This window comes from Coregonus lavaretus, assembly GCF_964263955.1.
Source record: "Coregonus lavaretus genome assembly, contig: HAP1_SCAFFOLD_797, whole genome shotgun sequence".
NCBI classification, from domain to species: domain Eukaryota; kingdom Metazoa; phylum Chordata; class Actinopteri; order Salmoniformes; family Salmonidae; genus Coregonus; species Coregonus lavaretus.
Genome location: NW_028160166.1, coordinates 84,762 through 102,751, shown reverse-complemented (window position 1 = coordinate 102,751; position 17,990 = coordinate 84,762). Strand labels below are relative to the sequence as shown.

The following is a 17,990-nucleotide window of genomic DNA, read 5'->3' as shown; positions in this document are numbered from 1 at the left end:
CATAACATCTTCTGAAGATCAAATCAATCAAATCATTGTTCATAAAAACAGAGCAGAATGAATCATCACATCTGGGGACCATCACCACCAGCATGACTAGTATCTATGTGGACCCTACTACAGTTTAACCAGCTCAGCTATAGACTACACCAGCATGACTAGTATCTATGTGGACCCTACTACAGTTTAACCAGCTCAGCTATAGACTACACCAGCATGACTAGTATCTATGTGGACCCTACTACAGTTTAACCAGCTCAGCTATAGACTACACCAGCATGACTAGTATCTATGTGGACCCTGCTACAGTTTAACCAGCTCAGCTATAGACTACACCAGCATGACTAGTATCTATGTGGACCCTACTACAGTTTAACCAGCTCAGCTATAGACTACACCAGCATGACTAGTATCTATGTGGACCCTACTACAGTTTAACCAGCTCAGCTATAGACTACACCAGCATGACTAGTATCTATGTGGACCCTACTACAGTTTAACCAGCTCAGCAGTACCAGAGATATTAAACCCAGGATAGAGGGGCTGAGTGAATGTGGTCTGGACTCTGTGGAGGAGGGTCATTGTGTCAGAGACACTGTAGAAGGACAGAGTACCTGCCTTGTGATCCAGGTCCACTCCTACTCTGGAGGACTGAGGGCCTGATACTTCAGTCTCAACATTATTGTGTCTGAAACAATAATCACATCTAGAGCACTCTAAACTCCAGGACTTGTTATTGTATCCAAATCCACTACCTTTCCCTGTTCTGCTGATGTCTTTATATGAGACTGCTGTATAAACATACCACCCACTCCACTCCACCTCCCAGTAACAGCGTCCAGACAGACCCTCTCTACACAGAACCTGACAGTAGTTGGTGAATCTGTCTGGATGAACAGGATATGGTTGGTCTTGGTCTGTATAGATCACCTTTCTGTTCCCTTTAAACAGAGAGAGGCGTGTGTATGCTGTGTTTGGGTCCAGTGTGAGCTGACAGGAATCTGGGAGAAGAGCAGAGCAGAGACCAATGAGGGGAGTTAGAACAATAAGTGAAGTCAGATACTGTATCTACCCTGTCTTTGATTAGAGCACAGCAGAGATCAAATCAGAGAAATATGAGGAGTCAGATAGATACCCAGTCTTTGATTAGATCTACTATTGCTATATATTTCTAGAGGGATTGTTAGGAGTGTCAGTAAAAAGAGACTGTTAGTTACTTCAGAATAAAGAGACTCACATTGTAAGAACTGTTCTCTGGTCTTGGGCTCTGGAGGCAGTACAACATCCACTATATTCACTACAGACACACAAACACATTCACAGAGAGAGGGAATGTTATCATCATACCATATTCCACATGTATATGACTAGTAGGGAACTTTCAATGGTCTAAAGTTGATGTTCTTATTATTTTCAACACACCTGTAGTGGAGATCTTGGTCCATTCTCCTTTAAGGACGTCTTCTAGTTTCTCTCTCAGTTCAGACACAGTCTTACTCACATCTCCAAAGTACTGAAGAGGACGGACAACGATGCTGGGTAAGTCTGAAGATACACTGGTACCGGAGAGAGACTGATAACTCTGGGGGGAGAGAGAGAGAGAGAGAACAGAACCAAATGATTGAGAGTTTTTATTTCATATCACATGTATCAAGGCAGTTGAGTTACCTGGAGGAAATGGATGTGATCCTCTGTGTGTGAGAGCTGCTCCAGCTCAGTGCTTCTCTTCCTCAGCTCAGCTATCTCCTGCTCCAGTTGCTCCAGGAGTCCTTCAGCTTGACTCACTTGAGCCTTCTCTTGGGCTCTGATCAGCTCCTTCACCTCAGAGCGCCTTCTCTCAATGGAGCGGATCAGCTCGGTAAAGATCTTATCACTGTCCTCCACTGCTGCCTGTGCAGAGCGCTGTTAAGAGAGAGAGAGAGAGACTTGTCTTACTTTAATGAGCCATCCTCATTACACTAACACCCCCCCTCCTAAAAGCACATTGCGTGCCACCACAACCTCCACACAATCACATTATCCAGTACCCAACACCACAGTACAATACACCAACCAGCACCACATTCCAACCGTCCATCCAACCCCTCCTCTCCAGCCGTACAGACAGCCCCCCTGAGCCCCCATACCTCCTGAAACATCTCCACACTGTTGATCATTTTGTACAACTCAAACTCAACCCTAAGGCGTCAACAGTAATGGCATTACCCTGGCAACACAGAAAAAACATGATGAACAGTCTGTCATTGCAGAAAACGGACACCCCTCCCCAACTCCCAGGTCAACCCGAGCCAACCAGCTATTGGTGTCCAGGGCTCCATGTAATACCCTCCACTGGACGACCCCTGACCTTTCCAGCACTGGGAGCTTATAGAGCACCCTCCACCTATACCCTGCCATGCTCTCAGCCCCCACAACCCCCTGCCACTGATGCCCCTTCACTCCCACTAAGCTCAGAGTGTTAAAAGTCAGTAAGTCCTCCGGACTCTCCTGCCAGTCCCCAGTCTCTGTTGTCACTTGCAGTGGTGGAAACGGTGGTGGCCCCTCCTCAGGCTGCTCCAGCCCTCAGTACTGCAGCATAGAAATCAGAGACCCCTGCTGTATTGAGTCTCTCCTGCCGCATGATGAAGATCTGCTGATCCAGCCCCAAACCACCAGCCCTCCTCAACAGAGCACATGCTGGTTCCCTCCAGCCCACCTCCGTACGGTACAGTAGCCTCTGTGCTGCTGAGTCAGAACGCTGCCGCCCTGAACAGAAAATATTCACTAACTTGCGCTGCAGGTCCACAAGCAGACCACCGGGGGCGTTGAGAATGGCCAATTTAAGCCATAGAGAGGATGCCACCAAGTTGTTGATGATCAGCACCGTCCCTCTGTATGCCACTTGGGAGATGAGCCACCTCCACTTCGTCAGCCTCGACACCACCGCTTGTGACACTCCTTCCCAGTTCTTCCTATCCCAACCCTCCGTGCCCAGATACACCCCAAGCATCTTGAGCCACTCACAGCCCCACTGCAACCCCCCTGAAAGCTGCGGAGGTGCCCTGTCCCTCCATGCCCCACATAACAGAGCCTCACTCTTGCCCCAGTTTCCCTAAGCAGAAGACGCCCCCTCGTACACCCTCAAACTATTCTCCAGGGCCTGTAGGTTCTGCTCATCCCTAACCAACACAGACGTCATCAGCGTATGCTGACACTGCTATACCTGTCCCCAACCCTATGCCTGGCTCCCACACTCCCTGTAGCCTCCTGCGTAGCAGGCCCAGAAAGGGCTCAATAACAAGAGTGTATAGCTGCCCTGACAGAGGGCATCCCTGGTGAATGCCCCTCCCTACCCAGACTGGCCTACTGAGCCCTCCCCACACCTTGACCATACATGAAGCCCCAGCGTACAGCATTTGAACACAGGCCACAAAATTCTCCCCACAACACAAACAACACATTGAACAGATATTCATGGTCCACCCTATCAAAGGCTTTCTCCTGATTATGAACAGATAGTCTGTGATTAGGTGTCCTGGTACACAGTACGTTTGGTCCATCTTATAGTCCAAACAGAGCAATGCCACAGGCCTCCAGTTCTTTATGTTGCTCAAATCCCCTTTTTTGGGCAGGAGAGTCAAAGCCTCCCGTCTACAGCTTAGCAGCAGCTCCCCCACCCCGACGCACTCACGCAACACACGTCCAATAACTTCCCAGACCTTTAAAAAAAAAAAATCAGAGGCAGACCGTCTGAGAGACGGCAGCTGAGAGTTTGTGAAAGGCCAGGGAAATGTCAATTCTCTGTGACAGAGAGAGTTTGGAAAGGTCTGTGAGCAGAACCTGAGAAAACCCAGGATAATAATAATAATAATAATAATATGCCATTTAGCAGACGCTTTTATCCAAAGCGACTTACAGTCATGTGCATACATTTTTACATATGGGTGGTCCCGGGGATCGAACCCACTACCCTGGCGTTACAAGCGCCATGCTCTACCAATTGAGCTACAGAGGACCACAGAGTTCTGCCCTCTATAAATCAGAGTACAACTCCACAGCCTCATCTCCCCACAACAGAAGTTACCCACCCATCAGGCTCCCTCATCTCCCCACAACAGAAGTTACCCACCCATCAGGCTCCCTCATCTCCCCACAACAGAAGTTACCCACCCATCAGGCTCCCTCATCTCCCCACAACAGAAGTTACCCACCCATCAGGCTCCCTCATCTCCCCCACAACAGAAGTTACCCACCCATCAGGCTCCCTCATCTCCCCACAACAGAAGTTACCCACCCATCAGGCTCCCTCATCTCCCCCACAACAGAAGTTACCCACCCATCAGGCTCCCTCCTCTCCCCCACAACAGAAGTTACCCACCCATCAGGCTCCCTCATCTCCCCACAACAGAAGTTACCCACCCATCAGGCTCCCTCATCTCCCCCACAACAGAAGTTACCCACCCATCAGGCTCCCTCATCTCCCCCACAACAGAAGTTACCCACCCATCAGGCTCCCTCATCTCCCCACAACAGAAGTTACCCACCCATCAGGCTCCCTCATCTCCCCACAACAGAAGTTACCCACCCATCAGGCTCCCTCATCTCCCCCACAACAGAAGTTACCCACCCATCAGGCTCCCTCATCTCCCCACAACAGAAGTTACCCACCCATCAGGCTCCCTCATCTCCCCACAACAGAAGTTACCCACCCATCAGGTTCCCTCATCTCCCCCACAACAGAAGTTACCCACCCATCAGGCTCCCTCATCTCCCCACAACAGAAGTTACCCACCCATCAGGTTCCCTCATCTCCCCACAACAGAAGTTACCCACCCATCAGGCTCCCTCATCTCCCCCACAACAGAAGTTACCCACCCATCAGGCTCCCTCATCTCCCCCACAACAGAAGTTACCCACCCATCAGGCTCCTTCATCTCCTCACAACAGAAGTTACCCACCCATCAGGCTCCCTCATCTCCCCCACAACAGAAGTTACCCACCCATCAGGCTCCCTCATCTCCCCACAACAGAAGTTACCCACCCATCAGGCTCCCTCATCTCCCCCACAACAGAAGTTACCCACCCATCAGGCTCCCTCATCTCCCCACAACAGAAGTTACCCACCCATCAGGCTCCCTCATCTCCCCCACAACAGAAGTTACCCACCCATCAGGCTCCCTCATCTCCCCCACAACAGAAGTTACTCCCCCTTCTGCTGTCCCCACCTCTCCCAAAAGCCTTGGAAGTTTGAGCAAAAAGTGACATCTTGGAAGAGCTTGACATGGAATTTCCAATAGGACACCTTTTTTTTTTTTTTTTTTTTAGTCATTTAGCAGACGCTCTTATCCAGAGCGACTTACAGTTAGTGAATACATACATATACATATATATATATATATATATTTTTTTTTATACTGGCCCCCCGTGGGAAGCGAACCCACAACCCTGGCGTTGCAAACGCCATGCTCTATCAACTGAGCTACATCCCTGCCGGCCATTCCCTCCCCTACCCTGGGCGACGCTGGGCCAATTGTGCGCCGCCCATGAGTCTCCCGGTCACGGCCGGCTGCGACAGAGCCTGGATTCGAACCAGGATCTAGTGGCACAGTTAGAACTGTGATGCAGTGCCTTAGACCACTGGGCCACTCGGGAGACCCACCTGCCTGGGCCCTGGTGAAACAGAGAACTGAGCCCTGTACTAGGTGCAGACACATTTTGGAAAGCAAAGACAAGGTCATTGATTTTGGCTCTAACCACTAACAACCTACCCTTACACACCTCTTTTGCTACCCCTGCACTAAGATTTGTGCCATGGCTCAGCACCTGCGCCCCCTTTCCACCAGACCCCCAATACACTTAATTAATCACATCACTGTGTGTCTCTTGCAAAAAAATCACGTTTAAATGTTTTTGGCCGAAAATCACCACAATCAGAAACCAGTAGAGAAGCCCATAAAGCCGCCATGCCAGAAAAAACCATCCATTTAAGCAGATTCTGAAGACATGCCCTTAAGAACCCATGACCCATTTTCTCAGCCTATACCGCTTCCTGGGTGAGAGGACACTAAACCCCTCATTCTTCATCACGTGTTGTACTGACCTTACAAACCTTCCAGGATCATTCAAATAAGACTCCAGCAGAACCTTCTTTTTCCCCTTTAGTCTCCATCAGGAACCTAGAAAGTTCTCTCACCGTATATACTGGGCCCTCAGCCTGACTGGCTGTCAGCTCTGGATCCAATGAGCCGTCTGAAAACGAGACGCCTTGTCCTCCGCTCCCGCAGACTCACCACCCCCCTCTTCCTCCTCCTCCATTGGCACGGTACCGTCCTCCTCCTCCCCAGTCTCTGCCCCCCTGCACTTCCCCCATGATCAGTGCCTCTTCCCCAATGACAGGCAATATTTCCTGGGATGAGCCCACCAAGCCTTCGCCCACCGGAGTCTCTGTTACTACAGAAACCTGCCTCAGCTCATGTAGCCCAGCTGCAACCCTCCCCACCACCGCTTTCTCCACAGCCTGCGCACCACCACTTGACCCTGCTCTACTCTCCTCCCTCCTGGTACCACCACCACTTGAACATGCTCTACTCTCCTCCTTCCTGGTACCACCACCACTTGACCCTGCTCTACTCTCCTCCTTCCTGGTACCACCACCACTTGACCCTGCTCTACTCTCCTCCTTCCTGGTACCACCACCACTTGGCCATGCACTACTCTCCTCCCTCCTGGTACCACCACCACTTGGCCCTGCTCTACTCTACTCTCCTCCCTCCTGGTACCACCACCACTTGACCCTGCTCTACTCTCCTCCCTCCTGGTACCACCACCACTTGACCCTGCTCTACTCTCCTCCTTCCTGGTACCACCACCACTTGACCCTGCTCTACTCTCCTCCCTCCTGGTACCACCACCACTTGACCCTGCTCTACTCTCCTCCCTCCTGGTACCACCACAACTTGACCCTGCTCTACTCTCCTCCTTCCTGGTACCACCACCACTTGACCCTGCTCTACTCTCCTCCTTCCTGGTACCACCACCACTTGACCCTGCTCTACTCTCCTCCTTCCTGGTACCACCACCACTTGACCCTGCTCTACTCTCCTCCTTCCTGGTACCACCACCACTTGACCCTGCTCTACTCTCCTCCTTCCTGGTACCACCACCACTTGACCCTGCTCTACTCTCCTCCTTCCTGGTACCACCACCACTTGACCCTGCTCTACTCTCCTCCTTCCTGGTACCACCACCACTTGACCCTGCTCTACTCTCCTCCCTCCTGGTACCACCACCACTTGACCCTGCACTACTCTCCTCCTTCCTGGTACCACCACCACTTGACCCTGCTCTACTCTCCTCCCTCCTGGTACCACCACCACTTGACCCTGCTCTACTCTCCTCCCTCCTGGTACCACCACCACTTGACCCTGCTCTACTCTCCTCCCTCCTGGTACCACCACCACTTGACCCTGCTCTACTCTCCTCCTTCCTGGTACGACCACCACCACTTGACCCTGCTCTACTCTCCTCCTGGTACCACCACCACCACTTGACCCTGCTCTACTCTCCTCCTGGTACCACCACCACTTGACCCTGCTCTACTCTCCTCCCTCCTGGTACCACCACCACTTGACCCTGCTCTACACTCCTCCCTCCTGGTACCACCACCACTTGACCCTGCTCTACTCTCCTCCCTCCTGGTACCACCACCACTTGACCCTGCTCTACACTCCTCCCTCCTGGTACCACCACCACTTGACCCTGCTCTACACTCCTCCCTCCTGGTACCACCACCACTTGACCCTGCTCTACACTCCTCCCTCCTGGTACCACCACCACTTGACCCTGCTCTACTCTCCTCCCTCCTGGTACCACCACCACTTGACCCTGCTCTACTCTCCTCCTTCCTGGTACCACCACCACTTGACCCTGCTCTACTCTCCTCCCTCCTGGTAAAACCACCACTTGACCCTGCTCTACTCTCCTCCCTCCTGGTACCACCACCACTTGACCCTGCTCTACTCTCCTCCCTCCTGGTACCACCACCACTTGACCCTGCTCTACTCTCCTCCCTCCTGGTACCACCACCACTTGACCCTGCTCTACTCTCCTCCCTCCTGGTACCACCACCACTTGACCCTGCTCTACTCTCCTCCTTCCTGGTACCACCACCACTTGACCCTGCTCTACTCTCCTCCCTCCTGGTACCACCACCACTTGACCCTGCTCTACTCTCCTCCCTCCTGGTACCACCACCACTTGACCCTGCTCTACTCTCCTCCCTCCTGGTACCACCACCACTTGACCCTGCTCTACTCTCCTCCCTCCTGGTACCACCACCACTTGACCCTGCTCTACTCTCCTCCCTCCTGGTACCACCACCACTTGACCCTGCTCTACTCTCCTCCCTCCTGGTACCACCACCACTTGACCCTGCTCTACTCTCCTCCCTCCTGGTACCACCACCACTTGACCCTGCTCTACTCTCCTCCCTCCTGGTACCACCACCACTTGACCCTGCTCTACTCTCCTCCTTCCTGGTACCACCACCACTTGACCCTGCTCTACTCTCCTCCCTCCTGGTACCACCACCACTTGACAACTTTCATGTTTTGAAATTATACTTCATTACTATAATGATTATCAATAAGCCTAAACATTAATTCAGTCACCTCTGGTCGACAAAAACGTATTTTCCTAGTACATTAATTGTCAAATTCATCAACCAGCATCGAGCACTCTGCCTTCTCACGCAAGCGAGGGGCATGTTGAGGTAAATATGCTAACCGCCAAGGTTGCATTATGTCATTTATTGGTGGGCTGGAAGATGCAGTGTTTTTTCTTTTCTATTCAGAGGCTATTTACTCCCAATATGAGATAATTTTATATAGAAGGTTTTTATAATGCATGTTTACTAGGGTTGAGGTTAGCGCATCTGAGTAGGGATTATTTGGGTTCAATACCTGTCCTACCTATCAATCATATTGCTGCTTGTAGCCTATAACTGATGATCCCCACACTAGAAACACCCAAAACTATCTGTGCTAGCAAACCCTGTGTTCCACCCCTCCCCTGTGTAACCTTGAAGTTTGTTAAGAAACAAACACTTGTCTACGAAAAGAGACATGTTTAACGGATTCCGCTTGGCACCCAGCCGAGAGCACACGGAAACCACTTGCAAATTTACCAAAACTAACCAACTACTTGGGGTCTGTTCGGAAGCAATAAACGGAGGCAGATTAGCCACCACAACTCTTATCGAAAGAGGCGACATCTGCACCAACACACCCCTCACAACAAGACAAACCTTTTTCATTAACACAACCACCGCCTTGTTCATTCTGGATGCAGAGTGCAGATGTTCCGCTCCAACCTGTTCGCCGACCATGAGCAAAACTTCCTCCACACCTTTCTCCGGAACGGACCCGAAGCGACAGCGTTTCTTCTCCACTCGGTTGAGGCCATCACGCCGCCCTAACAAACTACCCCTACTCCCCCCTCAACTCTAAACGATAAACAGTGGAAAACAATAAACAAACCCTCCACCATGAGAAAATAAATTCATTAAATACGCAAGAACCAAAAGAAAAAAGAATAGTAGCCCTCCTCACGAACCACAAATCTCTCACACAACCAACTTCTTCTTCTATGATATAATGGCGGTCCACAAACCAACGTTAAAGGTGCATGCCGCCACCTACTGTGCTGGAGTGTGTGGTCAACCACGGTTTCCAACATTTCTAAATCCTCCTACCTAACTCAGTACTTCTGAGAAAATAAAGAGCCCTACTAACTTCTAATAGACCCTCCCCCATCCCCAAAATCCCTTCCAAACCCCCCAACCCCGTCCAACCTCAATGACCCTACACTTCAATCTTTCCCTCTCTTCAACATACTTACAACAATATAACAACACATGCTCCACCGTTTCATCGACCATACCCTCCACACTCAAACCATTCCCATGCTTGCCAACCAGATGTAATGACGAGATCAATGTACAATGTCCTAAGCGCAATCTAGTAAACACCACATCTTCCTTCCTAATCTGACTTTTGAATCTTGGTCCATCGACCTTTCTGTAAAACTGTCAACTATTCATATAAATGCCGGCCCTTGTGCTCAGAGTACCATCTCTTCTGCCACACATCTATCAAAATGGCTCTGATCTTACATTTGGCCTCACCTCTACCCAGTGGAACATTAATATCAATGATATCTAGTTTCAAAGCTCTTTTAGCTAACTGGTCTACAATTTCATTCCCTTCCACACCCGAATGTGCTGGGACCCAGCAGAATCTCACTACTACACCCATTCTCTCAATTCTCCATAATAACATTAATACCTCCAATAGCAGGTCACTCCTATTAGATTTACCAGATGATAAACTATTCAATACAGACAGAGAATCTGAGCATACTATAATTCTAACAGGTTGTACGTCCTCCACCCACTGGAGGGCAACTATTATCACCAACAGTTCAACTGAGTATACTGACAGTTCATCTGTTAGTCTTCTACATATCTGCACATCAAATTCAGGAACGTAAATGCCTGCTCCTGTGAGCCCACTATCTGGGTCCTTGGATCCATCTGTGAAAAGCAGTAAAAAAGCATAAAAACTTCTACCAATGTAATTGTCAACCAGTTTCTCAATATCACTGACTTCTGACCAATCATTCCTTTTCTCTACCAAGGTTAGATCAACAACAGGGTCTGGGAGTAACCATGGAGGAACATCCCCTATCACCACAGAAGGGCCAACCTCCAACTCCCTCAAACCACTCTCATCAGCAAGCTTTCCAACTGTCCAACCAAAACCACTGCCTTGTCTACTAGTATATTCCCAACAGTCATCTAGAACAGTAGCAGTGGGATGCTCAACCTCACAGCCTTTCAACCCAATAAGATAATGACCATTTTTTACGCCGTACATACAAAGGCATCTCTCCTGCCTCCACCAGTAAGGCACATACAGATGTTGATTTAAATGCACCAATACATATCCTTAAAGCTATATACTGTATTCTGTCCAGCTTCTGAAGCCAAGTTTTGCCTTGTTCGATAAACTATACACCCGTAATCAATTGTCGTCCTGATCAGAGCTCTATAAATATCCATCAACAATTGTCTGTCAGCACCCTATTCATAACCAGAGACCCACACAACCAACTACCATGAAAGTTAATGAATGAGAGAGACATGAACATCGTTACAATACTGTACATAGACATAATGTAACGGTTCTTCTTCTTTGGAGTTTAAAGGCGGTTGGCATCCAATATGTTGCATTACCGCCCCCAACTGGACTATAATATAAATCTATTATACTTTGTGACACAAAATGGGAAAATGGGAAATTATAATAATACAAAAAACACCCTTCCAACTAACCCTACACTCATTAAATACCCACTACCCCATTCCACTACTTTGACCCTATCTGCTCCTGCACCATGCCAACGGCCTGGGAGGACGGGACACCACCACTCAACACACCCTGTAACTCTTCTGAAGTCTAATCTTGTATGCCCAAATAGTTCTCTGCAGCTGCCACCACAACATCTATTTTCTGTGATTTATGTTCCATTTCTGCTGTACAGTTGATAACCATTGCTATGAACTCTAAGAAGCTAACTTTACTAAAGCATATATCACTCGTTGGCCTATCCCTCTGTGCTGGCACAGATCTACTACTCACAGGGATCCTCTCAGGATCTCTCACCCTTGACCCATCCTCCTCTACTTTCTTCACTGTCTCAGCATACGACACCTTCTGCACTACTCTGACTCTAGCCACCTCAACCTGCCTCTCTCGCACCGGACACTTCCGATCCCCAGCAACATGGGCATCCCAACAGTTGACACACACAACTTTATCCACCGAAGCTACACAATCCTCTATCCCATGCCCTCCTGCACACTTCCCACATCTTGGAATCTCCCTCCTACAAACTGCTGCAACATCAATCATAAACGTTGCACCTGAATCAGCACAGTGGATACGCCACAAAAGCTCTAACAGTATAACTGATATATCCTACCATGACTTTGTCGGGTCAAAACTCAAAAGGACTGACAGTGACTCCTCTGTTTCACCACGCTCACCACCGGGTCTGTGTTGCACCAAACGGCGGGCATCACAAACACCAGGAATCTTCAACTTTAATTGCTCCACCTCCACACTTAACGCTACCCCAGAAATCACTCCTTTCAATGGTGTCCTGTTCCTAAGAGAAAAGCAAGAAACAGATCTTGACCCAAGTTGCATGACGCGGAGCGCCCACTCCCTCTGGTCAGAAGAAACAGAAACAAATATCACAAGTCCACTACAGGTTACCTTCACTGATTCAACTGCACCCAACTCCTTTCCCACCCACCCTGAAACCACAAATGTAACTCCTACTGCACCAGATTCTTCTTTATCATGTCCATTGATGCCAGGCTCTGGTTCTGAGCTCTTCACCACACCTTCTACCTCACTTAACTCTCCCTCATTCATTTCCATTTCACCTCCAGAACTCAGTCTGGCGAATGGCTCACTCTGTTTGCACTTGAATTATAACATTTGAAATGTCTATTCCTTTAAAACTTTTGTGAGTGAAATGATTGTTTATTTCACTTTAGTTTATTATCTATTTCACTTGCTTTGGCAATGTAAACATATATTTCCCATGCCAATAAAGCCCTTTGAATTGAATTGAATTGAGAAAGAGAGCGAGAGAGTGCCTTGCAAAAGTATTCATCCCCCTTGGCGTTGTTCCTATTTTGTTGCATTACAACCTGTAACTTAAATTGTTTTTTATTTGGATTTCATGAAATGGACATACACAAAATAGTCCAAATTGGTGAAGTGAAATGACAAAAATAACTTGTTTCAAAAAAATGCAAAAACATTAATAACGGAAAAGTGGTGCGTGCATATGCATTCACCCCCTTTGCTATGAAGCCCCTAAATAAGATCTGGTGCAACCAATTACCTTCAGAAGTCACATAATTAGTTAAATAAATTCATTAAAAATCCTACAATGTGATTTTCTGGATTTTTTTCTCTCATTTTATCTGTCATAGTTGACGTGTACCTATGATGAAAATTACAGGCCTCTCTCATCTTTTTAAGTGGAAGAACTTGCACAATTGGTGGCTGACTAAATACTTTTTTCCCCCACTGTACACCTGTTCTGAAAGGCCCAAGAGTCTGCAACACCACTAAGCAAGGGGCACCATCAAGCAAGCGGCACCATGAAGACCAAGGAGCTCTCCAAACAGGTCAGGGACAATGTTGTGGAGAAGTACAGATCAGGGTTGGGTTATAAAAAAATATCAGAAACTTTCAACATCCCAGGGAGCACCATTAAATCCATTATTAAAAAATTGAAAGAATATGGCACCACAACAAACCTGCCAAGAGAGGCCACCCACCAAAACTCATGGACCAGGCAAGGAGGGCATTAATCAGAGAGGCAACAAAGAAACCAAAGATAACCCTGAAGGAGCAGTTATGCACGTGAATAGTTATGCACGCTCAAGTGTTGTGTTATTTTGTCTTATTTCTTGTTTGTTTCACAATAAAAAATATTTTGCATCTACAAAGTGGTAGGCATGTTGTGTAAATCAAATGATACAAACCCCCCAAAAAATCCATTTTAATTCCAGGTTGTAAGGCAAGAAAATAGGAAAAATGCCAAGGGGGAGAATACTTTCGCAAGCCGCTGTATGTATAGGGGACATGAGTCAGTCATGGTTACTTAAAGTTATGTGATGAGGTGGCCCCGCCTGCAACTTCAAAATCAGTGTCGGCCCACGGCCCAATGGGGAATGTCCTCTTGGTGTAATGATCAAGACCCAGGTTCATATCCCATCAGTTACATTAAGCAGTCTATTCTCTGAAAGGGGTCCAGGCATAGTGGGGTCAGTGGGATTGGAGAGGGGTCCTATCTCTCTCTCTGACTGGAGGAGACAGGTAAAATCCTCTGGTCAACAATACTCACCTTGAGAGACTTCACAGCTCTTTGGAGCTTCTTCAGCTTCTTCTCTCTCTCCTGGAATCTCTGCTGGACCTTCTGCTGACTCATCCCCAGCTGCCTCTGTGGAGAATCACTCTTCAATGAGCTATCAAGCTTTATTTGTCCAGTAGATCAATAGTATAGTAATGGGACATAGGGCCCATAGAGAGGAAGGTCTAAAATCTTGAGGAAGTCCCTTTACCATATGATATTTTCTATGTTGCTATGTGAATGATTATAGTGTTTATGGTAGGTGTACATGTATCAAGGGGTTGAGACTGAACTTTGAACTCCTAAAAGGGCATTCGGAATTATAATAGTGTTTGACTTTAGAAAATGGTGATACATTTGGAGCAAACTCAATATACACCAAAGTTTGTGTTCATATTTCTTCTGCCGTGGATATATTTCATTTGAATTATCTCATATTCAAACAGCCTCAGATCCTACTGTATCTTTAATTCTTTGTTTATCAGACAGTCACCAACAAGTAGTTCTGGTCTTACCTGTTTCTCAGTCCTCTCTGCTGCAGCTGACACTGTATTATGGCCTTTATGTTCATCCATTGTACACAGATAACAGATACACTGCTGATCGGTAAGACAGTAAACCTCCAGCAGTTTGTCATGATGAGAGCAGATCTTCTCCTGTAGTTGTGCGGTGGCTTTGACCAGCTTGTGCTTCTTCAAAGCAGGAGATTCATAGTGAGATTGGAGGTGAGTCTCACAGTAAGAGGCCAGACACACCAGACAGGACATGAGGGCTTTCTGCTTTCTGGTCCCAGTGCAGACATCACACGCCACATCTCCAGGTCCAGCATAGCACAGAGCAGGAGGGGGAGCAGCCTGGAGTCCTGTCTTCTTCAGAGTCTCCACCATCTCAGCCAACATGTTATTTTTCCTCAGATTAGGCCTTGGAGTGAAGGTCTCTCTGCACTGAGGACAGCTATAGACCCCTTTCAGAACATCCTGATCCCAGCAGCCCTCAATACAGTTCCTACAGTAACTGTGTCCACAGGGGATGGTGACTGGTTCCTTCAGTACGTCCAGACAGACAGAACAACAGAACTGGTCCTGGTCCAGCAGAACTCCCTGCTGAGCCATTTGGACAGTTGTTCACTCTCACACAGACAGACGACACAGAGACTCAGATCAGTTTCGTTTTCTCAGAAAATAGTTTGTGCGAGGGGGAGGGACTTCCTGGTTCTGCCAGAGAGTTGGGGTTAGATGGAGTGAAGGAGGGATGCAGGGAGGGATAATTTAGAGGAAGGAGGGAGAGAGAGAGAACTGCTGGATCTGCCAGATAGGTGAGGTTAGAGGGAGGGAGGGAGGGAGGGAGGGAGGGAGGGAGGGAGGGAGGGAGGGAGGGAGGGAGGGAGGGAGGGAGGGATAGAGAGAGAACTGCATGCAACGAGGTGAGGGAGACAAAGATTTTAGTTCCTAGGTTAGGGCCCTTCATTTGGAATAAATCTAACAATATGAGTTGTTAGAATATATAAAGGGTAACAGTTCCTATGAAGTACATATTATAATTATTATAACAAGCTTCATAATTCCTTATAATCAGTGTTATAACACATAAGTGTATTATAAGTGTCTATAATAATTAATAAGTGGTTGTAATGGGGGGGCTTGATATTGATACAATATACTGTAGTTTAAATGAATACTGTATGTATTGACTGATCATTGAGAATGAGGTAATACTTTACATTACAGTGTGGGTATTACTGTTAGGCCTAGGGTCAGGGTTAGAGTTACTACATTCAGCAGTAACCCTAACCCTAGCCATATCTAGGACTAAAAAGAGAAGACGTTTTACAATCAGAGTTATTTGTATCTCTTCTTAGTCAGACAGAAACCTCCCACATCTTATAGGTGGACGGGGTTATGAACATATCCAATGAATTGTTTCTGCAACCAGATGAAATGAAACTGCCTTTCAGCAGGAAAAGCTTCTCTAATAATCCTAACCATTGCTGGGTGACTTCAGAGACTGAGGTATAGAGACACACTGTCAAGTCAAATCATCTGGCTGTGCTTTCATGTCAAAACAGTTATTATTTTCTATTCATAAAATTCTATTCTATTCTATTATAAGATAATATATTATATCCATAGGCTCCACTCTGTATAGTGTTAATGATGACTGTTTGTTCTGTACATTGATTGAATGGTTAGGACTATCTCACTGTATTCACTGTTTAAATCCCAAGAAACCAGGAGACCTAAAGGAAGCCTTCAACACTGTATCCCTTCATCCAGTCATAGTAAACAACCTCTGTCTGTCTGTCTGTCTGTCTGTCTGTCTGTAAACACAGCCAACTTTTCTGCGGTGGTTGTTGTTGCTATCAGTGCTGCACAGCTATTTTCAGGTCTCTCCAGAGATGGTCGATTGGGTTCAACTCCAGGATCTGGCTGGACCACTCAAGGACATTCAGAGACTTGTCCCCAAGCCACTCCTGCGTCTTGGCTGTGTGCTTAGGGTTGTTGTCTTGTTGGAAGTTGAACCTTCACCCCAGTCTGAGATCCTGAGCGCTCTGAAGCAGGTTTTCATCAAGGATCTCTCTGTACTTTGCTCTGTTCATTTTTCCCTCGATCCTGGCTATTCTCCCAGTCCGTGCCTTTGAAAAACATCCCCACAGCCTGATGCTGCCACCACCATGCTTCACCATAGGGATGGTGCCATGTTTTCTACAGACGTGACGCTTGGCATTCAGGCCAAAGAGTTCAATCTTGGTTTCATCAGACCAGAGAATCTTCTTTCTCATGGTCTGAGAGTCCTTTAGGATCCTTTTGGCAAACTCCAAGCAGGCTGTCATGTGTATTTTACTGAGGAGTGGCTTCCGTCTGGCCACTCTACCATAAAGGCCTAATTGGTGGAGTGCTGCAGAGGTGGTTGTCCTTCTGGAAGTTTCTCCCATCTCCACAGAGGAACTCTGGAGCTCTGTCAGAGTTACCATCAGGTTCTTAGTCACTTCCCTGACCAAGGCCCTTCTCCCCCGATGCTCAGTTTGGCCAGGCGGCCAGCTCTAGGAAGAGTCTTGGTGGTTACAAACTTCTTCCATTTAAGAATGATGGAGGCCATTGTGATCTTGGGGACCTTCAATGTTGCAGAAATGTTTTGGGACCCTTCCCCAGATCTGTGCCTCAACACAATCCTGTCTCAGAGCTCTACGGACAATTCCTTCACCCTCATGGCTTGGTTTTTGCTCTGACATGCACTGTCAACTGTGGGACCTTATATAGACAGCTGTGTGCCTTTACAAATCATGTCCAATCAATTGAATTTACTACAGGTGGACTCCAATCAAGTTGTAGAAACATCTCAAGGATGATCAATGGAAACAGGATGCACCTGAGCTCAATTTTGAGTCTCATAGCAAAGGGTCTGAATACTTATGTAAATAAGGTATTTCTGTCTTGTATTTTCAATAAGTGTGTAAAAATAAAAACCTGTTTTCGCTTTGTCATTATGTGGTATTGTGGGTAGAGTGATGAGGAACATGTTTTATTTAATCAATTTTAGAATAAGGCTGTAACGTAATAACATGTGGAAAAAGTCAAAGGGTCTGAATACTTTCCGAATGCACTGTATGGCAGCTAGAAATCAAAAATGGATGGTCTTCAGAGATAGATGGGAGGGGCTGAGGGTAGCTGAAGGCGGGGACTAAAAACAAACAAAAGATAACTAATGTAAAATGTAGTGTCTGTGAAATGTATGTAGTATGTACATTTTTAAGCTGGAAGTGGAAGCGTAAGTATTGTTGTCCATTAGTTTAGGAGGGGTGGTAGGGTTAGGGGAAAATAATAAAGAAGGAAAATATATTTAAAATAATATTTACAAAACATATATATGGGGGATTGGAAATGATGCAGACAATTCCACAGATAGAAGCCCCAATATATCTGCAATGTTAAAGCTGATCCTATAGCTGTACGGTGGCTTTGACCAGCTGGTGCTTCTTCAAAGCAGGAGATTCATAGTGAGGTTGGAGGTGAGTCTCA

General features: G+C 47.3%; 1 protein-coding gene across 1 annotated transcript; it reads right to left on the bottom strand.

Moving 5' to 3' along the window:
- Window positions 1-1,782: 1,782 nt before the first annotated feature.
- Window positions 1,783-15,102, bottom strand: LOC311122062 (E3 ubiquitin/ISG15 ligase TRIM25-like; the record flags this gene model as incomplete). The annotated part of the gene is made up of 3 exons (XM_084196475.1): window positions 14,490-15,102; window positions 13,969-14,064; window positions 1,783-1,902 (listed from the first exon to the last, which is right to left on the bottom strand). Coding segments are annotated over exons 1-3 (813 nt in total), but the record flags the coding sequence as incomplete, so codon positions are not given.
- Window positions 15,103-17,990: the final 2,888 nt, after the last annotated feature.